At 42.3% G+C, this 27,903-nt stretch overlaps 1 protein-coding gene across 1 annotated transcript in view; it reads left to right on the top strand.

The window, feature by feature from the left end:
• The window catches only part of LOC147703646 (polyserase-2-like), a 1,078,318-nt gene that overhangs the window by 144,861 nt on the left and 905,554 nt on the right, over positions 1–27,903 (top strand). Inside the window, exon 3 of the mRNA XM_086929536.1 lies at positions 5,885–6,125. Within this exon, the coding sequence (XP_086785662.1) occupies positions 5,885–6,125 (241 nt within the window). The remainder of the gene's footprint in view (positions 1–5,884; positions 6,126–27,903) is intronic.

The raw sequence follows: 27,903 nt of genomic DNA, 5'->3' as shown, positions 1-27,903 counted from the left end.
TCTAAGCTTTATGGTTGATGCTCATTCTTATTTTATTTAATACACGCTGAATGTTATATCTTTAAGGAACATATTGGCATCAACAAAGCTGTACTTATTTTTAAGGGGTTATTCTCTGCAACCTCCATCATTATTTCAGTGCACAACTTGAGACAGATTTACGCAGCTTGGCAACCTATATTTCCACTTTAGCAACTGTTTTATACCATGATCTAATTTTATGATACATTCTATTTACTCAAAAACCATCATTATTTTTTTTGTTGTGTGCATGTAATGTTCTATACTGTATAGCATTGTGCTTTTGCTTAGTCATTTTGAGAGTTATTTTGAAGTGGTACATACCTTACGTTTTTTTTTTTTTCCTAGCTTACGTTATATATTATTTTTGACAATGCAATTTGATCCTCCCAGCAAATTTTTGCAGAGTAAGGGTGAACCGGCTATTCCATGGTCACGATGGAAAGAAGAATTCATTACCTATTTAAAAGCTATTGATGGCGAGCGAATGTCTGCTGAAAGGAAGAAAAATATTTTTCTCCATTGTTTAGGTTCAGAGGGTCAAAATGTCTTCAGAACAATTCCACCTATACGTTCTGGGGGCGATCACAATGTGTATGATGAGGCATTATTACGCATTGAAAACAGGTTTAATCCCAATACTAGTGTTGCATTGAATAGATACAAATTTTACACTAGAGCTCAGGAGGAGAATGAAAGTTTTGATGACTTTCTTACTGCTCTTCGTGCTTTGTCTCTACATTGCAACTTTGGTTTGATGACTGATGAGATGCTCAGGGACCAGATCATTGTTCATGTTAGAAGTAAGAAGGTTCAAGAACAACTTTGGATTTTGGGTGACCCCAGTCTAGAAGTGACTATTAGTACCTCCAAAGCACTTGAACAATCTGAACGTTGGATGAAAACTCTTGAAAGTAAGACCTCCTCTGGTTCTGTTAGTAAAATAACATCTAGCACAATTGAACAGAGTAATGTGAACATTATCACTTCTGCTGGTTCTTCTTCCAGTGGCAAGCCTAGTATGGGTACGAAGAGTCAAGTTAATTCTAAAAATTATTATTGTTTTAGATGTGGTCATCCCAGCCACATTGCTTCGTATCCACGTTGTCCTGCCATTGGAAAAGAATGTACTAAATGTGGACGCGTTGGTCATTTTGCGAAAATGTGCAAAGATTTTAATGTGACAAGGGATTCATCTTTTACTCATACTGCTAAAGGTAAAATTTCTACTGTGTCGCAAGGTGTATCATCTCATGATGATGCTCAGTCCAAACTTGAATGTGGAATTGTTGTATCTATTCGCAATTGCTTTGATGTCAAGTCCGCTGACAGCTTGAATTCTCCTGATTGTGTAGTAAATATTTTGGACCGCAAATTATTCTTTCAATTCAGATGCGGCTCACTTCCTCTTGGGGATTTTACTAAAAAGTGGGGAGCTGAAAGGACGGGGCACTGTCCCAAGTGCCAAGGTATTGGGGAAAGTTTGAATCACTTTTTGTATGTGTGTCCACTATACTCTGCCACCAGAGCCAAATGGCTTAGGCTGGTATGTAGAAACCTAGGTACCAGCTCGGCTGGTGAAGCAAGTAGAATGTTAAAGACCAATCTGGCCCCTCTAATTGTTGTGGGGGTTGCTAAATTTTTGGGGTGGGCCTGGCTGCTTAGAATTAGGTTCATTAAAAGCAATTTAACGGGGACCTAAAAGATGTGATTGTTTTACAACTAGGCCCAGTATTCTGCTGAAATATGTTTGTATCTGAGCGTTACTGTAAATTTTGTAAATATGTAACAAGAAGCTGATTAGCTTGTCAATGATTTAATACTTGTTTTAATTGCTTTTATATGTATAAACTGTATTTTATGTCTTTTATGATGAACTAATCGAATAAAGACTTCTTGAACTGAACTGTGTAGTAAATATTTTGGGTAAACAGCTCAAACTAATGGCTGATTCAGGGTCACCATGGACCATCATTACCAGAATGTATTGCCATGACATTTTTGGGATCTGGTAGATCAAACGAATTTATGTGAACCTGACATTGTGGCACAAAATTTTGATGAGTCCTACATAGATTTCGTTGGCTATAAGGAAGTCTTAATTGAGTTTAGGGGTAATAATGCATGGATCAAAATGTACATTGCTGTCAAAGGTGTGAATGTTTTGGGCTGGAACTGGGTATTACGTTGAATCCTAGGAATAAAGATCCTGTGTCTGTTGTTGCTATTACTTGTGATGTTACACATTCAGACAAAAGTGGTTCCAATAGCAATGATGTCCTTTTGTCTGAGTGTAGTAAGAATGTTATTGAGAGTTCAAAGAACGTGAATGGTCAAGAGAAAGATCTTTCTTTATTGTTTCCTCATGTTTTTTCTGAAAATCTGGGTAAACTTAAAGGTTTTTCCCATAGGATTAAGATCAAGAAGGATGCTATCCCTGTTAAACAGAGGTTGAGGGGTGTACCCATTAGTATCAGAGCTGAACTCAAGGCCTTATTGGATGACATGATCCAAGGAGGGGTCATAGAGGAAGTAGAGTCTTCTGAGTGGGTTTCGCCCATTGTTTTAGCACAGAAACCCGATAAAAGTATCAGGTTGTGTGTAGATTTGAGGGCACTTAATGCTAATTTGATCACTGATTGTCACCCTTTGCCCAACATTAATGAGATGGTGTGCTTGTTGGATGGTGCGTGTATTTTTTCCACTCTTGATTTGCGTTCCGCATATCATCAAATTGAGTTGACTGAGGATGCTAAGCATTTTACTTCGTTTATTACTCCTTTTGGCCTTTTTCAATTTAAGAGGATGCCTTTTGGCTTAGCCTCCGCCGCTTCAGTTTTTCAAAGGGCTATGCATCACATTTTTAAGGATGTTTGTGCTTTTGTTAAGTGCTTCTAAGACGACATCCTTATTTTTTCCAAGAATATGGATGATCACCATGTTCATCTCAAGGATGTTTGCAACAAGTTAGGTAATGCTGGTCTAACTCTTAAATTCAACAAGTGTAAGTTTTTTTGTAAAAGTGTGGAGTATTTGGGTCACACGCTGTCTGCTGATGGAGTTGTTCCCAAGCGTTCACTGGTTGATGCTATTGTGAAGGCGCCTTCTCCTGATAACAAAGAGAAACTACTTTCTTTTGCTGGGTTATGCGAGTATTACAGCAAGTTTATTCGGAATTTTGCTACTAAGATGGAACCTCTCAGGGAACTAACTAAAAAATCCTCAGATTTTGTATGGTCTGATAGGCAAGAAACTGCTTTCAATTCTATTAAACAGGATATTGTGAATGCTCCCATCTTGAGATCTTTTTCTCTTAACAAGAAGTGTGTTATTACTGTGGATGCTAGCTGTTATGGACTTGGGGCAGTTTTGAGTCAAATTTCAGGTAAAGAGGAATGGTGCGTTGCTTTTGCATCCAGGACCTTATCCATCACTGAAAAAAGGTACGCTGTCATTGAGAGGGAGTTATTGGCCTGTACGTGGGCTGTAGAGCATTTTCGCAATTATATCTGGGGCAACAGGTTCATCCTCAAGACTGATCACAAGCCTCTGGTAGGAATTTTATCTCCTGGGGGTGGTTGGAATTCAACCGCTCGTATCGCACGTTTATCTTCTAGATTGCAGGAGTATGATTTTGAGGTAATGTATGTTCCTGGAAGAAGTAATGTCACGGCTGATTTTCTCTCCAGGTTACCTTGCCCTGACCAGGGTGCTAATTCTGATGATCATGAGGTTGAAATTGTTTTTGTTGTTAATGATTATGTCTCCAGTGAATTCAAGGGTGTGTCTGAAGCTGAGTGGATGTCTGAAGTTGAGAAGGATCCTGTTTCTTTGTTTATTTTTGAATGTTTGGAGAAAGGTTGGCCCAAGGATAAGTCTGTTATGCCTGAGTTTGCTCCTTTTTGTCAAGTTGCTTCTGAGATTGAGGCTGTTGCTAAGATTTTGTTTAAGGCTGGCAAAATGATTCCCCCTTGCTCGTTACATAAGAAAATCCTCTCTTTGGCCCATCAAGCTCATATTGGTATTTCTTCCATGAAACGCCTCATTAGGACCAATTTTTGGTGGCCTGGTCTTGACAAGATGGTCGATAGAACTGTTCGTGACTGTTTGGATTGTGTGAATAGTGACAAGATGCTTAGAGTATCTTCTGCTCCTCTTAGTCCTGTTCCTTGGCCTGATCATCCCTGGCAAAAACTTGCTTTTGACATCTCAGGCCCTTTCCATCGTCTTCCTGAGAATGCTCGTTTTGCTTTGGTCTTAATTGACTATCACTCCAAATGGCCGGAGGTGAAATTTGTCTCATGTGCTACAACCTTAGTCATCATTTCTTTCCTTAGAGAGGTTTTTGCCAGAGAAGGGTCTCCGGAGATTTTGGTTACTGACAACGGTGTTCAACTCATTTCACGTGAGATGGAAGATTTTCTTGTGTCTGGTGGTATCAAGCATCACACTACTTCTCTGTATGAGCCTAGGGAGAATGGCCAAGTTGAAAGGTTCAACCGTGTTCTTAAAATGCGGTGGAGCTTGCTTGTTGTTCGGGTGAACCCTGGAGGGATGTGGTAAGGGAAAGACTTTGGATGTACCGCATCACCCCGCATGCTGTCACTGAGGTTAGTCCCTTCCAGCTTCTGAGAGGGAGAAGTCCGAGTTCTGATATCTGTCCTTGGTGGGTTAAGAAGTTTGATGTGAATATTGACCCCTTTGATATTTTGCAAGTTGCTAAACGTGTTGAAACCAAACAGAACACTATGAAGACGTTGTTTGACCATAAGATGAATGTGAAAACTCCTGATTTTGCTGTTGGTGAATGGGTAAGGATCAAGAAACCTGGTTTTACACTCAAGGGTCTATCCAAGTTTAGTAATCCTATTAAGATTGTTAAAGTTTTCAGGAATTCTGTCATCACCCAAGATGGAAGAGTTTGGAACATAAGGAAGGTCGCTAAGTGTAAGTTTGTGTCTTCAGATGCTGATCAGATTTCTATTCAGAACAAGAGTGACTGTGTTCTTCCTTCCCAGTCCATTGCTCATAGGGTTAAGAGCAATGCCAGACCTGTAGTTCTTCCTTCTAGGTTTCTGTCTTAGTTGATCTTTCCTCCTTTTTATTTTGTTTGTTTTGAAGGGAGGAGATGTGTTACATTCTGCCTTGTGCTTTTGTTCTGCTGTGTATATATTATTTATTTATTTCTTGGAACTGGAACTGGAACCTTGCTCCTGCGTTAGCTTCCCTGGTTCTACGTTCCAGATTCTTGGTTTGAGAGTTGTATCCTGCTCTCCTGGCTTTTGGATGCGCTGTGCCCTTCTTCCTTAAATAAATCTTTTTTTGGATATTCAACTGTTCCTGCATTACTTTACACTGTTGCTGGGTAAAAACATTTCCAGATCTGGCCTGGCACCATGTTCATAAGTTGAGAAACCTGTGAGAAGATCTGGTATTCAACAGAAATAACATTACCAAAGCTAAGTAACTTTTTATTTACGAAGTGGAGGGAATTTTCTGTTGAGAAACTGAAGTGTTTCACTGTTTGAAAAGCTAGAATAATTAGGCCGCTGCTCTTCTATCCCATGGTAATTTACAGCGTGCTAGACCTATGTAAAGCCCTGGACTGCTAAATTTGGAACAAGAGTATGTTGTATATCACTAACAACATTGTAATTTAGGTGGATCCACCCTGTATGGCACAACCAAAAATCTTCCTGTCTTAAAGAAGATGATAGTAATATAATCGAATTCCCAGTTAGATTTACTTGGTCATTATCTGTAGAAATTAAACTCCGATTTCCACTATACACTATACTTTTAGAAAAATAATTCCGATCCTAAGTAGATAATTCGAGCATTGTTCATGTATCTCTTCATGCAGGGGGACTCAGGAGGGCCTCTGGTCTGCAACGAGGACGGAGTTTGGTTTCTTGCTGGAATCACCAGCTTTGTCATCTCAGGCTGCTCACTCCCCAACGCCCCGTCTGTATTCAGCGAGGTGACCTCTCAAGCCCAATGGATCCTATCGAAAGTCCCCGAAGCTATATTTGCCCAGCAGACGGTGTCAGTGAACGAGCAGGATGAAGCCAGCTGCACCGACATCACAAAAATCCAGCCTGCAGGTTTGAGGAGGATGTAGAGAGAGTTGTGTTGAAAAGTCAAAAAAGCAGGCCCTGTATTGTGACCAATGTGTGCTCCTCCTCTGGAAATGCATTATCATAATGAAGCTCCAGGTTGCTAGCTGTGGTTTAAGTATGCTATCAATGTTGATCTCTGTTTTGCATATGTCGCTATGGAGCCCCTCTTTTAGACCAGTCAACCTGGCATTTGAAGCCCTGATCATTAGTTTGCACTAATTGTGTTTACTTCAAAAGTTGTAATAAAAGCAGGGCAAGAGGGCCGGCTTTAGGGCAGTGCAACTGGTACGGCGGCACTAGGTGCAGACTTTGAGGGAGACACTGACCTCAAGGGGGTGCTGTGTTTAGCAATAACTTACGATTTAATAAAATACCTGGTGCAGAGTTACTCGTGCAAGCAGCTTTCATGTAGCAATTTAGATGTCAAGATAACTCTTGTCATTAATGTTCTTTCTAGAAGGAGAGATTAGAGTTTTGTCTAAGGGCAGTTTTGACTCATCATAAAGTAGTACAGAGGGTGAATGTGCCTGCTTCAAAGAGCAGATCCATCATTTTTTTTTTTCGAGGATAGCTGAGTGGATTACCAGTGCTTTAAAAAATGAAATGCATGTGAGAGAGGGGCTATTGAGAGACAAGGGGGACTGTTGCAGGGGGGGGGGTACTGAAGAAATCCGAGGAGGTCTTGGGGGCGAGTGGGGTGAAAAAGACTGTTGCAACAGGTAGGCTGCTGGTCTGTTGGACCTTCAGTTACCGTCATCTGAGGTGAGGTTGAATTATCTTCGGGGTCCGGTCACGAGGCGAGCTAGGTGCTATTACGGGTGGCGAGCGCTGAGGGCGATGTGCCAGGGACGCTCCAACCCCCTCCCGAGACCCATGGTGCATTTAGCGCCACATTTTAAAGTGCAGATATATCCTAAATCAGGATTTTGGGGTTTGGACATTTATCCTTCCCCCCCCCCCTTTTTTATTGCACTTTTTCACATTTTTTCATTTTTCACTTTCAAGTCCTCTGGTTAGGGTGGATGATTAGAGAGTCCATACCGCCGGGGTTACACTAGTCCTGATGAATGCCTGGGTAAATTAAAACCAATTAGTAGGCTGAAACATGTTGACTGACTAAATTACTCTGAATTAACCAATTCATTACCTTTGGCTGTAAATTCGGACACATAAGACCAATTTTAACCGTGTTACAGGGATCTATCAATAAAATACTTTTTGAGATACCCTTTAGACACTTTTACTTTATCTTTTTCACTGCACGCCTTATCACACAACCTGCTCCGCAGTCTCCTGGCGTCGAAGCACACCGAGGAGGCATTCGGCCTCCGAGGTGGGGCCCTATGATGAAGCATGAAACCGACCAGGTCGGTGTGTGAGGGCTTTCCTATCCTCCCAAATCGGGCTGGCTAACATTTTCTTTACATGGCTCCGTCCTTGTGGCTTTTGAGATAAATGTAACCTCTCTTCTATTGTTGTATATCCTTAACTGGGGACTAAGAGAGTGTTCCTCGCTTTCCCTGTCTCCCTCATTGTTTCTATATAGAGGTTGAATTATTGACAGATATGTTGCATTCCCCCTCCTCTACTGTTGAACCTCTGATGACTTTTAATGAGGCATTGACAGAGCTGGATCTGGAGGTGTGGCCGAAGCCCTTGTCTACCCCTGCAGTTTCTAGGTCAGAGGCTAGGCGTTACAAGCTTGCTCCTGGTGATCCAGTTTTTCTTTCTGCTCATCCTTCTCCACAAAGTTGGTGGTTCAGGCTTCTTGTTCCAAACACTCTGCTGGGTCTTTCCCTACTACTCCGGGGGATAGAGACTCGAAGAAACTTGAACAGTCGGCCAAAAACGTGTTCTCCTCCGCAGGTATGGCTCTTAAGTCTACAAACGCCACATGTTTGCTTGTGAGGTACATTCATGCACTTATGGATACTGTCAAGCAAGGAGCACTGAAGTTGCCTGATGATGATCATGTTCACTTTTTGGAGGTACTATCAGACTCCCAAGAGGCTGCCCGTCAAGTTATTCAGTCGGGTCTGGACACTGCGGACTCGGTCGCCCAGGTAATGGGCTCTCCGGTGGCCACCAGGAGACATGCATGGCTTAGGTCTTCAGGTTTCTCTCCTGATGTTTCAGCTGCTTTTCTCGATCTACCCTTCGATGGATCAAGACTGTTTGGGGCAAAGGCTGATTCTGCACTGCAGCGTTTCAAGGACAGTAGAGCTGCTGCAAGATCCTTGGGCCTGCAGTCCCAACCATGGGGCTATGTTAATAAAAGATATCGAGGCTTTGGGAAAGTGTTTTCCTTTCGTGGCCATCAACAGTCACAGCAGCAACAACAGCAGAATCCTTTCTATAAATGTTACAGAGGGAAGGATAGGGGCCGTCTGCGAGGAGCTACCCAACTTCAATCTTCCTCCTCCTCTCCTGCTCCCACCACCAGTACCGCAGGAAAGCAGCTCTAGATCCCCCATCTTGGAGAATGCTGGTCCTGTAGGGGGTCGGGTGTCCCTTTTTCTACAAGATTGGAAATCGGTTACTTCGGACCGTTGGGTTTTGAATCTTTTGGAAAATGGGTACGCCCTTCCTTTTCAAGAGTTTCCACCTCCTTACCCTCCTTGCTAGGGATGGTGTTCAGAGGACCATTTGCTGCTTTTGCAGCAGGTAGTTCTGGCTTTGTTGCAGAAAGGTGTGTTAGAGGTAGTTTCGGAGTCGGAAAGGGGTCAGGGATGCTACTCCTGGTATTTCTTGATTCCCAAGTCGGACGGTCAGCTGAGACCGATCCTGGACCTCAGGGTTTTGAATATTTACCCCAAGCAGGAGAAATTCAAGATGCTGACCCTAGTTCAGGTTCTTCTAGCACTGCAACAGGAAGACTGGATGGTGTCGATCGACTTGCAAGATGCATATTTCCACATCCCATTTCTCAAGTTGCATCGGAAGTATCTTCGGTTTACAGTAGGATCCCAACACTACCAGTTTGCGGTCCTGCTGTTCGGTCTTACTTCCACACCTTGGATCTTTACGAAGGTGATGGTGGTGGTGGCAGCACATCTCAGGAAGTCAGGGATTCTGGTTTTCCCTTATTTGGATGACTACCTGCTCAAAGCAAGGTCGTCAGAGATGGTACTGCATCACTTGTAGGTAACATCTTGTCTGTTGTTCAACTTGGGCTTCTCAATATATGTACCCAAAGCTCACCTTGTGCCCTCTCAGCGCAGCCTGTTCATAGGGGCAGAACTGGACACTACTGTGTGCTGAGCATTTCCACCTCCGCAGAGGATTCTCAACATTCAGGAGATGATTCCATTGTTTTACGATCTGGAGGTCAAAGGTCAAAGGTCTTCGGAGGAAAGGTTGCTCCACATCACCCTTCTGAATTGCGGGCAATACATTTGGCTCTCAAGGCCTTTCTTCCCTCTCTTCTCGGTTAGTCAATTCAAGTCCTTACGGACAACACTACCGCGATGTGACACATAAACAAACAGGGAGGGGTGGGGTTGTTTTGTCTCTGCAGAGAGGCGCTGCGACTCTGGTCCTGGGCTAAGGGCTATCAGATTTGTGTGTTTGCAAATCAGCTGGCCGGGGGTGCTAAATGTGCGTGCAGTCTCAGTCAGCAATACTCAGCCAACCACGAGTGGAGGCTTCACCCGGAGGTGATTTGCTGCATCTTCAAGTTGTGGGGGTCTCCTCGGGTGGACCTGTTTGCCACTTGAGAGAATGCGCACTGCCCTTCGTTCTGCAGTCTTCAGTATCTGATGCATGGAGCGTTGGGGGACGCGTTTCATTTGGATTGGAGCTCGCAACTCCTTTATGCATTTCCTCCCATACCCTTGATTCCTCGGGTTCTGAGGAAGATTCGTCAAGACCAGACCTAAGTTATATTGATCGACCTGGATAGGCCAAGAAGGGTGTGGTACACAGACCTTCTTCACCTCTCATCGCACCCTCCTCTCCGTCTCCCTCTCAGGGCAGACCTCCTATCGCAGTCGCTGGGGCTGGTTCTACACCCCCACCTCCAGAGCCTGCACCATCTTGCCTTGAGATTGAACGGGGCAGTCTGAGTTCTTTCTCTTTCCCACCAGATGTGGTGGATGTTATTTTATCATCCAGGAGACACTCCACCAAATCTATTTATTCCTCTAGGTGGTCCAAGTTTGTGAAATGGTGTGGAGAGACTTCCATTGATCCTTTAAAGGCCTGTTTATTTGATGTACTCAGTTTCTCTCTTTCCTTAGCTCAGCGGGGTTGTGCTGTGGCTAAGGTAAAGGCTTATTTGTCGGCTTTGTCGACTTTCCTCTGTTTGCAGGTCTTTATTTCAGTCCCCCCTTGTTATGAAGTTCATTAAGGGCTCACCAATAGGTTTCCTCCCACTCCCTTCATTATGCCGCAGAGGCTGATTTGGATCTGGTACTTACTTTCCTAATGGGTTGTCCTTTTGAGCCTCTTCACTCTTGCCCGTGGAGGCTTCTTTATTTTAAGAAGGTCTTTCTGAACGCTATTACCTCAGACAGGATGGTAAGTGAGCTGCAGGCTCTTAATTCTAAACCTCTATTTTAAACCATTCGTGCAGAAAAGATGGTTCTCAGGGCCAGAGCTACTTTCCTGCCTAAGGTGGTCACTCCTTTCCATCAAGGGCAATCTATTACCTTCAAAACAATAGAGGAAGTATAGAGGAATTGATAGAATCACCCTCCTTGTAGATTCAAATAAACAAAAAGATTCTATCAAAAAGTGCAAGTGTTAAATTTTTGGTTTTATGAATTTTTAAAAGTGTAGTATAAGGCTCTTCCTCAGATTGGTGAGATGAAGGCACTATGTGCTTTTAAAATACCCCTCACACACTAACAATCCCTTAGTGTCATGCTTCATCATTGGGGTCTTCCCGTCCCTCTACGGGGCGGGGCGTGCTACGACCTACGAACTACGCGGGAGCACTATTTTAGTGATGAAAGACTATGTGTTAGTGCAGTGTCAGTGTAATTAGTGAAGTGTAGGGACCTAATAATGTGAGTAAAAAAATTAAAAATTCCCTGTCTAGTGGAAAAAATAATTGTATTCACTTCTCTGGCTGGGAATGTTAAAAAGGGGTTGTGTGGTAGGGCTGTTGGCACCTACCAGGTCGACATGTTTCACAGGCAGTCCCCTACTGTCTGCTCATCAGGACCTGTGATGGTCCCTACTAGAAGGTACTCAGTTCTAAAGTTTGCCTAGAGTCCTACAAACCGATAGCAAAAATAAGCTGTCAGTTTGTGCTTCAGGGCATGAGCGGGCCCGAGGTGAAGCTTTAAAAATTCAAAAAAGATTTTTTGAAAAAAAGACACACTGGTCTTTTCCAAATTCTGATTGCGTGCCTCATGAGCCGGCAAAACCGAGGGTTTTCAACGCGGTCAAGTAACCGCTAATGTGCACTACTTCAATCCTACCCTCGTGCCGCTCCGATAGAATCTTTTTGTTTATTTCAATCTATTACCTTGCCTAACTTCTATTCTCCCCCTCGCCCTTCCAAGGAGAAGGAGAGACTTCACCAACCGGACCATAAGAGGGGGGTCAGTTTCCACTGGATACAACCAAGTAGTTTGCACGCTCCGTACTGCAGGATTTTTTGGTATAGGCAGGTGGACACCCTCCTCCGGGAGATGGACAGCCGTGGGATTCAATTCACGCAGATGTATCCATCAGAAGAACAAGATACTTACCTTCGGTAATGTTTTTTCTGGTGGATACCATATCTGCCTGTGGATTCCCTACCGTCCCACCCTCCTCCCTGTTGTTCACCTTCGTATTACGAAAAGTTTTTTTATTCTTTGACATGGCTGTTTTTCTATGTCTTTTGCTTGCCATGCTGTGTTGATTGTTAGGAAATGCTGTATTTCTTAATCTTTTCTTCTTTGTCTCTATATTGTGTATATCCGTGTATATTCCAATTGTGTTGTCAGTCCCCCTGTTCGCCTTGAAGGCACAGAAAAATGGGTAGAACTGACGTCAGGACGCTGATAAAGTCTTCTTATGGCTCTAGTGACATCATACGATGTTGCGAGTAGAACCGTGCCATTGTGACGAACTCGTTGACGTGGGAGAGCTAAGAACAAGTTTCCGTGGAATGCTGGTGCAGGGGTAATTCAGAAAGTGGGAATCCACAGGAAGATACTGTATCCACCAGAAAAAGCGTTACCAAAGGTAAGTAACTTGTTCTTTACCCCTCTGCAATCCAACACATTCCCTGCTGTTGCACTGACTGGAGTGGCAATAGTAAATGTTATCCCTACGCAATCTAATACTTTCCCTACTGTTGCACTGACTGAAGTGGGAATAGTAAATTTTACCTCCCCGCAGTCCAACACTTTCCCTACTGTTACGCTGACTGAAGTGGGAATAGTAAATTTTACCCCTCTGTAATACAACACTTTCCTTACTGTTGCGCTGACTGGAGTGGGAATAGTAACATTTACTCCACCGCTATCCAACACTTTCCCTACTGTTGCACTGACACTTTACCTACTGTTGTTTAAATTGTAGTGGGAATATAATATGTATTAATTGTTATAGTCTAGTTTAAATTGTTTAAATTTATATTGTTATGTTTTTGTTTATTTAAAATTATAATATTTATAATTATTAATGTTTTTTAAGTAATATATTTATATTTTTAGCAATTTGTATTTTTATTTGTAATTAACTTGTTTTGTTTTTTTAAATATTTTGTGTTATTGAATATATGTACATATATATATTTATTCATATGATTACATTTAAAAGAATTATTGCATTACAATATAAATTTAAATTATTAGTGGATGTATATATATGTGTGTGTGTTTCACTTTTTGAAAATAATTATAATTGCAATATGTTTTTAAAAACCTTTACATTTTTTTTATTACATTAGTGTTATTATTTAATATATTTAATGTTTATTATTTAAAGTTATATATATTTAAAAAAACAATCTTTTGAACAACAATATTAGTGGCAACGAAAACTTTTGAGGATATTGTTGTGATTTACTTGATAAATATAGCATGACAAATTTTTTTACATCAATAATTATGTCACAATATTTTTGTATGGGTATATTTTGGGGGCCGATACTTTGTCAGTTAACCCTTTTTGTTATAATGCAGCTGGAGTAGATTTCCATTGATAACCTCAGAAAGGCAGAGCTGCAGAGGCTTTGCAAGGAACAAGAGCTGAATGTAGGAAAGAAGGCCACAGCTTGGTTGTGCGTGAGCAAGTCTGTGTGTCTATGTATGTGGGAAAGTGAGAGAGAGTAGGTGAAGGAGTGAGTCAATGAGTGCGAATGAGTGGTAAGAATATGAGTATGAGTGAACATTCAGGAGAATGACAGGTAGTATACCTGAATTTTACTATGTGTGAGACTGTGTAAATCGAAGGGAGACTGAGTGAGTTAAAGTCTGAGTTAGTCTTAGTGACTCAGAGAATGAGTGAGACAGAGTGAAAATCAGCTAGACTGATTTGAGTCATGGTGACTAGGAATAGATGAGACTGAGTGAAATTAGGCAAGTCAGATAGAGATTGTGTAAGTGAAAAGGAGTGAGACTGAGTCACTGAATGAGTCTGAGTGAGACTAAGGTCCTGATTTTGATGTTGGTCAGACGTAAATCTGCACGACACCAACGCAGAAGAAGGACTGCCCGACTAGGAGTCGGAGGTCCTGATGGCCGCATTACGATGTGACCACCTTTACGGGCTTTGCAACGGACTCCTTGAACCCGTCTGAACCGCTTCGGAATCCCCAGCCAGTTTAAACTCTGACCGCTGTCATCATAATACAACGGTTGGACTTTTAACCTTGCGTGTCGGTCGTAAAGTCTTCGACCAGTGGTCAGAGACTTGCCAGCTGACATCATAATCAGGCCCTTAGTGGGAACAAATGAGAATAGGTTTGAGTAAGCCAGAGTGATACTGGTTGAATCAGTGGACTGAGTGAGTCAGTTAGAATGAGTAAGACTAAATAAGACTGACAATGAGTGAGTCACAGTTAGATTGAGTAAGTCAGAATGACTGAGAATGACTGAGACTGAGAATGAGTGAGTCAGAATGAGATTGAGTGAATCACAATTAGTGGGACTGAGTGGATCAGCATGACGAAGACTGAGTCAGAATGAGCGCAAATGAGTGAGTCACAATGAGATTGTATCAGGATGAGTGAAAATGAGTGGGACTAAGAGAGAATGAGTGAGACTAAGTGGGTCAGAGTGAGAATGAATTAGATTGCCAGGGTCAGTGAAACTTAGTGAGTTAGGGTAGGTAAAAGTGAGTGCAAGTGTGAATGAGAGTGAATGAGACTGAGTGAAAGAGTACTACTAAATGCAAAAGAGCATGAGTGAACCCCTCCAAACACTCTGAACCGTAGAGAATAAGTCAGGGTCGCCTCCTGGAATTCTAGCCAAGGATTATGCCCCACCATTTTTAAAGGTTACCAGCAGGAAATAGATATGGTTTTAGAATAAAGTAGTGAGAGACGAAGATAGGGAGAAGGAAATACTGAGAGAGGCAGAGGAGTATAGCACTCCATGGTGTGAGGTAGAAAGAGAATTTATGTAGATAAAGAGGTGAACTATAGAGAGGTAAGTAAGGCTAGCAAGGGTTTGTGGTAGACAGAGAGAAGTGAGAAAAAAGAAAGAGATAGTAGCTATAAAAAGAATAATGAGAAGAAATTAAAAAGAAAACTAGTGAAGGAAAGAGCGTAGGGGAAGAGAAGATGGGGAAGAGTAGAAAGAGAAATTTGGAATATTGCAAAAGAGGATGTTAAGAGACTTGCGTGAAAAATAGAAAGAAAGGGGAGGTTTTACAGATTTAAAGAGTTGTGATAGAAAGAGATGGTGAGTTAGAGATGTCTATACAGAAAGCGAATAAGAGAGAAAGTTGAGGTTGAGGGGTGAGTTGAAATGAATAAGGAGGTCCAGAGAGGCCCAGAGAGAGATGAAGACAGAGAGAGAGCAGTTGGTGATAGAGTGGAGAGGTGAGGTGATGAACTAATGGCTAGGAAAACTGAGAGGTTAGGTAGTGAGAGAGATTGGTGGGATAGAAAGAGCTGAGGTAGTAAGGGAGATGTAAGATAGAGAGAGAAAGGTGATAGAGCTATGAAAGGGAGTAGTCAGGTTCAGAAAGGGCTCAGAAAGAGAGTAGGTAGTAAAGACATGGAGAGATGAGGTAAAGATAGGCGTGAGGTTGTGTAAGAAGTAAAGTAGATGAAGGAGAGATACAGAGATGCCAAATGGAAAAAAGAGCTGTAAGGTACAGAGATGAATGTGGTGAAGAAAGTTAAGGTGCAGTGAGTTGTGGAAAAGAGATGGTATTTAATGATATATAAAGGAACAGAGTGATAGAGAAAGGGGCAAGGTCATGCGAGAGAGGTAGAGGGAGATAATGGTGAATGAGGTATATAAGGAATAGCAGAGTTAAGGTCAGACTGGCTTATAGGACATTCAGTGCTCGAGAGATTTGTCTCATAGGCCAGTGTGCGGACTATTTTTTGGGAGGTTTGTGGGCCTGATCTTTTGTCTAGTGGGGAAGTTCTTACTGTTGATTCCCCTGAAATTACCACAAACATTGCCTGTTGCAAGCACAAATGCATGCAGTCTCCCACACCTTGTAAAACAACTATATAGCATGTCTTTACAAGTTCAGAACTGCCCTATTTGCAAATTTGGACCACTTTTTTAGCTATCTGATTTGCTAAGGGGGTATTTTTATTTTAGTGCCTTGGGCAATTTTCTATCCTAGTCAGACGCTGGTGAGAGGTTAGATTAAGAGAACTATGATAGAGAGTGTGAAGATACACAGAGAAGAAGAGACAGAGTAGGAGGTTAAGAGAGAGTGTTATGGCAGCAGAAGTGAGAAGAGGTAAGTAGAGAGAAATGACACAGAAAGATTGTTTTTCAATCTAATTGCCACCAACTGCCTGAGAGTACCATGGTTAAGACTGGGCAGGCCAGCCAGGCACACTAAGAGCCACCTGTATTACTTTTTAGTGCAACACAACACAGCAATCAGAGTGGCGTAAGGGGACTAAAGCATCACAGACCCATGTTTATTAACATTGGCCTGTTGCTACTCACTTTCCTACACTGTGAAACTCAAGGCTGGCTAGTGCCAGGTACAGGATTTGCACGATGGTGTAGAGGTGTGTGAAGTACTGTCCAACATATGATTTATAGTAGAAGCATACTTGTCACGTAGAAAATTCTTTGTCTATATTCTTCTTGCACATTTCACACATTGTAGGTGTGCTGTACAGCGCAGAAGACATGCAATGTGTGGACTGTTTGGAGATATGAAAAAATGTCTTCATGTTAGCGCTTGCTTCATGGAGACATCATGTTTTTAAACAAAAGCCAAGTCTGGCTAACTTAGGGCCTGATGCATCAAGCTAAAAACCGGTGACAAAGGGGCAGATTCTCTGAATCCGCCCCTTTGCGACCGGTATTTTTGCATTTGGGATGCATCATCCCAAATGAAAAAATCGCAAATGCAGAATTCGCTAAATTGCGATTGTTTGCATTTAAGGAATCTCAAATTGAGATTCCTTAAATGCAATGCATGAAAGTTTCAAAAATAGCGAATTCGCTAATAGGGCGCGCAAATTACCACGAAGTACAACTTCATGGTAATATGCAAAAACTTTGAAAAATACACTTTTGTGCATTTTTCAAAGTTTCATGTTGCGCACACACATGCCATAAGGGCATGTGTGTGCGCAACATATGTGCACAGATCAAATTCAGGGGTGCAACAGGGTGTCCTTTGGACACCCCTGCACCCTTGAACTCGCAATCTCAATTTGCGAATCCCTAACTGCGATTCGCAAATTGAGATTGTCTTCCCATTCATTCCTATGGGCCTCTAGGCCCATAGGAATGATTGGGGAGGTATTCATTAATTGCGACTCGCAATTTGCGAGTCGCAATTGAGGAATTCTAAGAAATCGCTATTTTTGTAGTGATTGCTTGATGCATTCCATTTTGCTACTCCTTATTAGCGATTCCTTATTTTTTGCTAATAAGGAATCGCAAAATGGATGCTTGATGCATCTGGCCCTTAGTAGATTACGCTTTGCCTTAAAAATGAAGAGTACTTGCTCTAATCTTTCCAAGTTACTCCTAAATAATACCCCCATGGCACAACGTAGTGCAAAGCAGTGCAAAGTGCTCTGTGTGCTGAGAAAAGAAAACACTTTCAGTGCAAAAGTATACACTGCTTTGAATCTCTTTTTGTGCCTTTGGCCTGTCCCAAATCCTTAGTAAATGTGGGCCTAATTTCCTGTTAGGCCCGATCTACTGGCAAAGTAGACAGATACACAGTTTTTATAAGCAACGTTATCATAGAAGGATTTTAGGCCCACATGCATCAAGGTATTTAGGAGTCGCAAACGGTGCGACTCGGTAAAATCGTCCGTTTGCGATTCCTAAATATCTTTTTTGGATGCATCAAACATTTTTGGGAAAATCGCTATTTTTAGCGAATTCCAAAAATGCGATTGGTTTTAAGGAATCGCAAATTTGCGATTCCTTAAAAGCAATGCATGATTGCATTTTTAATTGCGAATACGCAATTAGGGGGTGCAAATTACCACGAGGTTAAACCTCGTGGTAATTTCAGAAAAAGTTTAAAAATGCTCAAAATTGCATTTTAAACACTGTAATGTTACAGACACACATGTCCTTAGGACATGTGTGTGTGAAACATGCACTTAAAAATGCATTTCAGGGGTGCAGGGGGGGTCATTTGGACCCCCCCCTGCACCCATGTAATGCATTAACATTTTGCGAATCGCAAATAGAAATTCGCAAAATGTCAATGCCTTCCCGTTGATTCCTATGGGCCTTTTGGCCCATAGGAATCAATGGGAATTGCAAAATCGCAATTTAGAATTCGCATAATCCTTGCGATTCGGTAAAAATTGCGATTTTCACTGAATCGCAAAAATTATGCAAATAAATTAATGCATCCCACTTTGCGATTCCTTATTTGCGATTCCCTATTTTTCGCAAATATGGAATCGCAAAATGTCCCGATGATGCATGTGGCCGTTAGACTTTACCATCTCCTTTACTAGGGGGCCCCATGTAAGATTGGGCTCTGGAAGTTTCCCTCTTTTCCCATGCCTAAGAGCGCCTCTGTTATTGACCCTTACCAGACTCAATATTGAGGTTCTCAGCACCCTACATTCTGGTATCATGGCTGGAAAAAGAGAAAGAGCAGTGAGCACAACCACCAGCGTGCAGCCCTGAGAACATAGGATGATATGGTGCTATAGGCAGAGCTGAGGACTTTGAAACAGGGGAAACAGGTTTGAGTCTCGGCATCGGCTGAACATCCAGTGATTCTAGGCAAATCACTCATTTTCTTCATGCCTAAAAAAAACATGAATGCGACCTTGTGTAATGTAATTGATGCTCTTGTAAAGTGCTTTAGTGTAAAGTGAACAAGATTGCGTTAAACTGTAAAAAAAAGGAGCACACTGCGACCTATTACTATGTTGGGTGGACTTTTGGCCGCCCGACACCGTGTTACAGTGAGAACCGACCGACCATAGGTCAGCAGTTCCCCACTCCTTATAACGAGGCAACTGCACATGGCGCAGTCGCAAACTCCCATTTCGCATTGCACGCAGCAAAAGCTCCCATTAAGAAATGGGAGTTCTTTTGGGTCGGAGGTTGCCAAGGCTCAAGATAGCCGTGCTCTGAACGAGCTCCGCGAGCCATCCACACTATCCTTCATTATCCTTTCATTCGTGACTCTATCCTACATCAAAACGAGCTGATCGTGTTCCGCTGACATTGCGCTTTCATCGGATGCACAGATCACTGTCAAGTGTCAACAAGGGGAATTGACGTCGGAGTGCTCGTTCCAGATGCAAGGGGGCCGTGTGTGACCTGCCCTGCCTGGATACGTTGGCTGAGTGGTTGTCTGCTCCCTGGGACTCGGTCTGAAGGTGACGCGCTGACGCTCAAAACCTGATGCCCTGTGCCTCGCCAGCCGGGTCCGTTGCAGCCCGTCGATGCTGTCACGTGGAACCGAATCGCAAATATTATGCGATTAAAATCATGCATCCCATTTTGCGGTTCCTTATTTGCGATTCCCTAAAAATCGCAAATAAGGAATCGCAAAACCTTACAATGATGCATGTGGCCGTACGACCTACTCCAGCTGGGAGGCGCAAGAGTTTCTCTTGTTCTAGTTCTCGATCTTTAACTCCAGACATATATCTGCTACAGAGTCCTTGTTCTTCCCCCTGTCCAGGCACTGCCTTCACCTGCCCTGCGGGCCAATGATACAATCTTCCTCTGGGAATAAGGTTGCCCACCAGCTACTCTTTTTTTCAGTACGTCCACCATTATCATGCCGGAACACGCATTTGGCATTGCGCAGGATTAGTAGGAGGTGCAGAGCTAGTTCTATGGCATATGTTTTGTAGAAGGAGGTTGTCAACTCGTTGAGCCCCGTTGCTTTGTCACCTGGCATGCTATGAATACCTTGAACTATGGCCCCATATTATCAAGAAAGGGTGATACATTATCAACGCTTTTATCGGCAGGAAACTGCTGCTAAAGCGGCGATAATGGGCTTGATAATATGCCCATGTGAATTCCCATAGGAGCCCAGGTTAACACCAAAACCTGGGCTTCTATGGGAATTCACAAGGGCATATTATCAAGCCCATTATCGCCACTTTAGCTGCAGTTTCCTGCCGATAAAAGCGGCGATAATGAATCGCCCTTTCTTGATAATATGACCCCATGTCTTTAGTGGTAAAGGGTTCATCAAGAAAGGTGCGGTCGCTTCGCCTACCCACACCAGCTTAATCAAATCTAAATAGTCAAGCAGGTTTGAGCTCAGGCTGTCCTGAGTGGAGGTGCAGAGTGAGGCGTAAAAGTCAGCTAGGAGGTTAAGTGTGGCACGTTGTCCTTTCGTTGGGTTGGAATTGTTATCCAAGAGCCTGACAATGTATGATGATGTCTGTGTACCTCTAAGTGTATTGGCTAAAACTCTACCTGGGCGATCCCCTTCACCGTAATGTCTAGCTCTAGCGTGTTTGCCTAAAAAGTGGGCTTCCCTGTGTTCTTCTTCTTCATATTCGGTGATTTTCCCTCTTAGAGTGGCTAGGTGTTCAGACCCCACGTTGTGATAGTACAAGAGTGCGGTGTCGCGGATGTCTTGTTCTAAATACCCTAAAGGATGTCATATGGATTTAAGCACCCTTGACTGCTTGGCTATGCATACTCCCCTGATTGCAGATATCTATAAATCTGTGTTCCTGAGTGAAGGAGAGTAATTTCTGGCTAGCTTTGGGATGTAAGCTTCGGGAGAAAGCAATATCACATCTGGGAGCACCAGGTCCATCACAGGATTAAAATAGCCTTCCTCTACGAAAGGCACTTAAATAATGCAGCAGTCCTGGCACTCCAGTGCAAATGGCAGGAATAAATTATTTGTACCACATACAACTCTTTTCCACAGAGTGCCACTATCTGGATTCACAGAAGAACTCCTTTCCTATCCTACTAGAGGACAATCGGATTGATCCAGAGGGCAGGTTTGCACTGTTTTGAGAGTACCTTGATGGCCGTCCTGTGGTCTAGGGAACTATCTATGTCCCTTATTCGGATCAACCACGCTACTGGACCTCTCTCTTCACTCAACTTGTGTTCTCTGTTGGCCTTGATTGGATCCTGGATGGTGTTTTTAATTCTCTTCTAGTGGTGATTTTAATACTATTCTAAACATTACACTTGACCAATAAACCCCCCCTTATTGAGCCACACTACCATACTAAACTCTGCAGCCCTAGCTGACTAGCTCCACCATTGGGATCTCACAGATGCATGGTGAGCACGGCACCCACAAGCAAAGAAATAATTATTCTATTCACCTCCCATATTCTACATGTCCACCTAGAATGCCTGGTCTGCACCACCTCTTTACAAATAAAGTCTTTCACATAGACTATCTCAGTAAAACCCTATCAGATCATAACCCGCTAATGTTAAACCTTGCCTCGGAGAGTACCTACCCGTGCCTACCTGGTGGATGCAGCCCTTGTGGCTAGAAGACAAAGTGTTTCGAGAAACTCTGCTGGTAGTCACTGCAATACTTTCAGGAACCCTCAGGCTTGGCCTCGACCAGAGCAATTGATAAGAAGCATGCAAGGAGGTCATATGTGGAACCACCCTGCGCACTACAATTGGTACACACATGTCTGTCAGCCAACTTTAAGTGAAATGAGGCAGCATTGCGGGATCTTGCAAACAAATTGATCAATGCCCCTGAACTCCCTGACCAGTTAGTATGTACGAGAGGCGAGCATGCCAACCTTATGAATGAGTTCAGATGTCTAGAGGCGGCTGCCTACGCAGCAAGAACCCACACTGAGACCAATAGACCACGCAGATAGCTAGTGTGACTAACTTGTCCCCATGGCATGTTCTCCTCTATAAACTCTGTTAGAGACATCTCTGGTTCACTAGCATTTACCCAAAATTACATCAATGCGATGTTTGTGTGATATTGCAAGAAACTGTCACAGCAGGTCCCCCCTTAGACCATTAGCTTTTCATAATTTTCTAGAGGGTATAACCAGGACCCTACACCCCCGGATGACATTGAATTGTTTGAATCACCTATCACTGCACACAAAATCTGCCAGGCAATATGTGCCATGGCTCATGCAAAAACTCATGGGTTGGGTGGCCTACCTGTTCAGTTTTATCCCACATACGAGGCCCTTCTTGCACCATGCCTAGAAACTCTGTTTGCTGAAGCCCTGCATCTGGGTTTCTATCCTCCTACCAAGAGAAAGTCAATTGTGGCTTCCATACCTAAACACAATCATGGACCCACAACCATCACCCCTTATTGGCCATTATCCATTCTCCATATGGATTATAAGATCCTAAGCAAAATTCTGGCTGGCCACCTCCTCCAACACCTTACGTCCCTAATCTATCCCGATCAAAACGGGTTTGTACCCCGGCACAGTACCTCCCTCAACATACGTTGCTTATATCATGTCATGGAAGGAGCCTTGCGTGCATGGTCGGAGGCGGCATGTATCTCCATTGACCTAGAGCAGGTGTTTGACACACTGAGGCGGAATATATGCTGACAGTATTGAAATGCTATATGCTTGTGCCTGGATGCTACAGTGGGTCCAGTTGCTAAACTTCTCTCCCTTAGCCCAGATCAAGACTGGCCACCATATCGCTGTACAATTTGCGATTGCCTGCAGAACCAGATAGGGGTCTCCCCTTTCCTTCTTTTCTGCATCCTGGCAGTAGAGCCTTTGGGGATCAAATTAGGATTGATGGGGGAGCCTAGGGAATACCACTGGGGGATACCCTGCAAGCCATCTCCTTATATGCAGACAATATGTTGTTATTTCTATGTTTCTTCCTTTCCATGACGATGACCCAACAATGACAACTCCATCACTGTCCTGGAGAACGTGAACAGCATTGGCCTCACCCAACTGGTCACCGAACCCATGCATAAATTCGGACACCCACTTAACTCCATCTTCCCCTCCAGCAACAGAATCAAATTCAGCCATGTCACAGAACTCACTATATGTTCACGGAGGTGGATGAAGCAAGGGGACTTTTGGATAAGATATCACAGAGTTAATATGATATTAGCTTAAATATTAGCTTGTCAGCTTAAATTGTGTGTTCTCCTATGTGTTTACATGGTTAGGGGTGATGGAGGGGTAGGGAGGAACAAGGATATCACGGGGTAAGAGGTGCAATCACAAGGCACCTCCAAGATAGGGGTTAGTACCGGGTGGCTAGCGTGGAAAGGAGAGGTAGGGAGAGAGCAGGGCCACAAGGTAAGGGTGAGGGGGGGGAGAAAAAATGAAAATATTGAAGTTTCTTTGGGTGAGGTCGTACGTTTTTGGAAGATTGGCTTAAGGGTGATAATGAAGGAATTATTTATGCTAAAAAGTATGAAGTACTTTCTTTACAATGACTAGTAGAGGTTTAAAGATAATTTCGTTTAATGTTAACGGACTGAATAATAAAAAAAAATGCGTGCTATTGAGTCCTGGATTAGAACGGAGAATCCATCTATTGTTATGTTGCAAGAAACCCATATTCCTGATACAAAAATCGAGAATTTTTCCATGTTTAAAACTTGGGCATCGTATCGAGGGTTTTCATGTGCCTCAGAATCTCTTCGAGGGGTGGCTATTTTTTTAAATCGTAATATGGATACTGAGATTCTTCAAACTGAAGAAGATAGGGAGGGACGATGGTGTTGGGTGTCATGCGTGGTGAGTGGCAGATGTAAGCCTATTACTTTTGTCTCTTTTTATGCCCCAGTGGATGACTCGAGTCAGAAGTATGATGAATTATTTCAATCACTCTACATGATTAGGGGGGATATTGTGATTGGAGGAGACTTCAATATTCTGATGGATGTAAAATTGGATTCAACTGTGCTCACTAAAAAACAACTTAAGCCTAAATCACGAAGATCTATAAGCCAAAATATAGTTACACTAGATCTCTGTGACCCTTGGCGCTTAGATAATCCTCAAAAAAAAGAGTTCACCTTTTGGTCAGGGAGACATAAATCCTCATCTCGAATTGATTTCTTTCTAGCATCCACGGAATTAGAGTTTTCCTTTCAAAAGTTGATGCATAATGGGTTCTCAGATCATGCTATGTTAGTGATTGAATTTGGGGCTGGAGAAGTGGAAAAAACTCCTAAAAGATGGATATTCAATAAGACATATTTACAGGATGAGCAGTGGATTAAAACATTAAAAGTGGAGATCTCAGACTTTATTACACGTAATCTAGATACTGCCCCTCTGCATATTGTGTGGGATTCACTGAAAGCTTTCATTCGCGGCATTATAATTAGTAAGGATGCTTCAGAATGGCGAGCTGTCAAGCAAGTAAGAGATCAACTGTATCATAGAATCGCTACCTTAACACTATTACGTCAATCTGATCTCTCAAATACAGTGAAAAACAAGTTAAATGAAGCAAAACGTGAACTCAGTACAAACTTTTATAAACAGAGTGAGGAACAGTTTCTAAAACAATCTCAGAAGATATATGAGGAAAGTAATTTCACGGGTAAACTTTTGGCTTGGCAAGCTAAAGAACAAGCGGCTGCGAATAAGATTCATCTGTTAAAATGTCCGATTACACACACAGAGACCTCACAAACTGCTGCAATAGGTAATATAATGTTGTCACATTATCAAAAGATATATACTCAACACCAAGATATAGATGCAGTTAAACTTAGGACCTTTCTAAATAAATACGAAATACCATCTCTAGCACAAGAGGATCAGGAAGGAATGTCAGCCCCTTTCATTAACGTTGAGTTGGAACTAGTAGTTAAAAACTTACCAATGGGCAAGGCCTGTGGGCCGGATGGCCTGCCAGCCGAATTTTTTAAGGTTTTCTATGACTCCCTGTCGGACTTACTACTTCAGTTGCTAAATTCTATGTTAAAGGGGGGCCAAGTTCCTAACTCGTTTACGGAAGGCTCGGTGGTTAGCTTTCCTAAAAAAGGCAAAGACCGTAAAGACCCCAATTCATATAGGCCCATTACCTTACTCAATACTGATTATAAGATTACAACAAAACTGCTTTCCTTGCGATTTAATTCCATGGCTGCTGCGGATCTTATACACCCAGATCAGAATGGATTCATTGCAAGCCGCCAACTTGCAACGAACACTCATTTTTTAGTAGAAGCCTTAGATTATTTTGAGATGAAGAAGATCCATGCTTTAATTTTATTGCTTGATGCAGAAAAAGCTTTTGATTTGGTGGTTTGGAACACACTTTTTGTTATTTTGACACAATTTGGCATTCCCTCACAGATTATTAATTTAATTCAAAACTTGTACACGGGTGCTAAAGCTAAGATAATTATCAATTCGGCCTTAGTAGGTACAGTCTTAGTTCAGCGAGAGACTCGACAAGGCTGTCCTTTATCCCCCACTCTTTTTGCTTTTTTTATTGAGCCTTTAGCCATAGCAATTCGTAATTCTGTAGATATAGTCCCTCCTGTTCCTACTATGGCCAAAATTTAAATGTACGCAGACGATATCATGCTGCTAATCAGACCTGATATGAAATCTCAGGTCTGCGCCTTAAAACTTTTTGAGGAATTCGAAACCTTAGGTGGCTATAGGATTAATAAAAGAAAAAACGAAATTTTAGTCTGTGGAGGGAAGGATCTTAATGTTCACCCAGAGTTAGTCGGATGTATCAATCCAAGGCCAAAAAGATATTTAGGAATTTTCTTTTCGGCTTCGGTCGCAGATTTATATATACTTAATTTTGAACCTCTTTTGCGGAAAATACATTTAATGTTTACTAGGTGGAGTCCTCTGCCATTATCAATCTTGGGCCGGGTGGCCCTGATTAAGATGTCCGTGCTTCCACTGTTTAATTTTTTTGTTTGCAACTATTCCATGTTTTCTTCCTGCAGCCTTCTTTTCAAAGGTAGAATCTTTATTTTCTGGTTTCATCTGGGCAAAAAAAACAGCTAGACTAGCATTAAGTACTCTCTATACAGATACAAAACAAGGTGGGCTATCTCTACCGAATATTAAAGATTATTATAGTGCATATTTTGCACAATATCTAGAGCGCTTTAAGATTGGAGCGCAAAGACCTAGTTTATTTATTAAGTTCTTCTTTGACCTTATCTGTCATGATACCCAGACTCCCTTCGTTTTGCAAATTCCGAAATCTCCAAAATTAGTACGATATAAGATCATGAACTGGTTTTTTAAACGACGGGATGCTATCCTTAAAAGATATTCCCTTCCACGCTTCAACTCTAAAACTCCTCTGAAATATGTCTTCAAATACACAGAGACTAAAATAAGTTCAGATATTGTTATGCAATGGAATCATCGAGGTTTTAACAATTTATCAGATTTTATAGGGGATGGAGTCTGGATAAAGCTGTGCGAGATGCAACTATTAATTCAGGGGAATTATCTGCTAATAGGTTCTTATATTATGATTTATAAAATGCTGGAACAGCTGGACCCAGGAAATCTTAGTTTACAGAATCAGCTATGGGAAGATTTGTTTGTGGTCGTAAGGTCCAAGAAACCAGGGGAATGGAAACGCTGTTTAGCTCTTCAAATTGAGATAGATGTCACCCCGAAAGCTATTAAAAAATGGCAAGATCAAGAATATCATGTTCTCTCTGTAAATGTTTGGAAAACGTTAAATGAGTTAAACTTTAAAGTGTTACGGGGTGCTAATTGGAGAAGAATGTTATTTTTGAATAAATGGCTGCTATATTATACACCAGCCGCTATCTCAAAAATGTACGTTAACACATCTGCCAATTGTTTTAGATGCCAGCATTTTTCCCCTGCTAATTGGTCTCACACCATAGTTAACTGTCCTAAAATTGTACCCTTTTGGAATGAGTTATTTAAGTTTCTACAAACTGATTGTAAGATTCAGATTTTATATAATGAAAAGTTGATGCTCTATGGGTATGATCTCGAACTGGAAATTGATGATCAAACCGTCAAATTGTTATATATTGCAATGGCTGTAGCAAGGTCGTTAATACTGCAAAATTGGATATCAACTCAGGTCCCGTCGCTCCAAGCATGGCTGCAAAAGATAAGAAATGTTAGAAGTGAATTTTTATATGCAAAACGGATAGGAGGGCTGAGGAAATTTGAAAAGACTTGGGATTCGTTTTTTGAGTAATTATGGATCTGTTTTTGCTTGGTAAAAAGTAGCCCTATAATTTTTTATTTTTATTTTTATTTCAATTTATTTTATTTTGTTTGTATTCTGCATGTAATGTTACTTTACCTATGCCTTGATCTTGATTTTGACATTGTATATAACTGCTCAGATTTTTAAGAAACCAAAGAACTTCAATAAAAAATTGTTTAAAAAAAAAAAAAAAAAAAATGTCACAGAACTCACCTGGACCAACCACACCATCATGCACTTCTCCATCTCCAGTGCACAGCACACCATCACGAAGCATCACAGATCCTCCTAACACAGCTGGGGCAAGGTAACCAAGAAGTAATGGACCCAGGCCCTTCGCACCAGCCAACCCAAAGCTTCATCAGACCTTGACCAGGTTGTCTGGAGACGTCTCCGCATGGATCACCAAATGCGCTGACAGAGTCAACCTGTTAAAAGCAGCAAAAAACAACAAAACCTTAAACCACCAAGCGCAACTGCTACTGACTGAAGAAACGATGGTGTGCCACAAGGATCTCCTCTGAAAGAGAGGCTCGCAAAGCAGTCCCCAGCAACTACCCCCTGAGCATCAAGTAAGCCATGAAGCAGCCATCACAGCCCGCATCGATACTGCCTCCACCACACATAGGAACTCTTCAAAATAGCAAGGAATTCTCCATCCCGACAGCCACAGAGAACACCAATCCCCATCCCAAGGACTTTGCAACACTCTCTCTGACTACATCCACAGCAAGGTTGCCACCATCTACAACAATTTTGACCCCAACACACTGCTCGCAACCTCAACAATCTCAACCAACCAGCACATTCCAGCATATTGATCACCACCTGATCTCCACTCACCAATCTCAGTCACCCTTTGACCCCTGCTCCCACCGTCTCCTCAACCTCAGAAGCAACCCTATCAACACGGAACTAACCAGCATCATCAACACTTCCATCCCCACAGCAGCCTTCCTGGACAGTTAGAAACATGAAGAGCTGAGACCCTCCTAAAGAAAGCCTTCGCTAAC

This window comes from Lissotriton vulgaris, chromosome 7, assembly GCF_964263255.1.
Source record: "Lissotriton vulgaris chromosome 7, aLisVul1.2, whole genome shotgun sequence".
In the NCBI taxonomy this organism is placed as follows: Eukaryota; Metazoa; Chordata; class Amphibia; order Caudata; family Salamandridae; genus Lissotriton; species Lissotriton vulgaris.
Note: the sequence above shows the minus strand (reverse complement) of the source record. Positions and strands in the feature narration are given on the sequence as shown.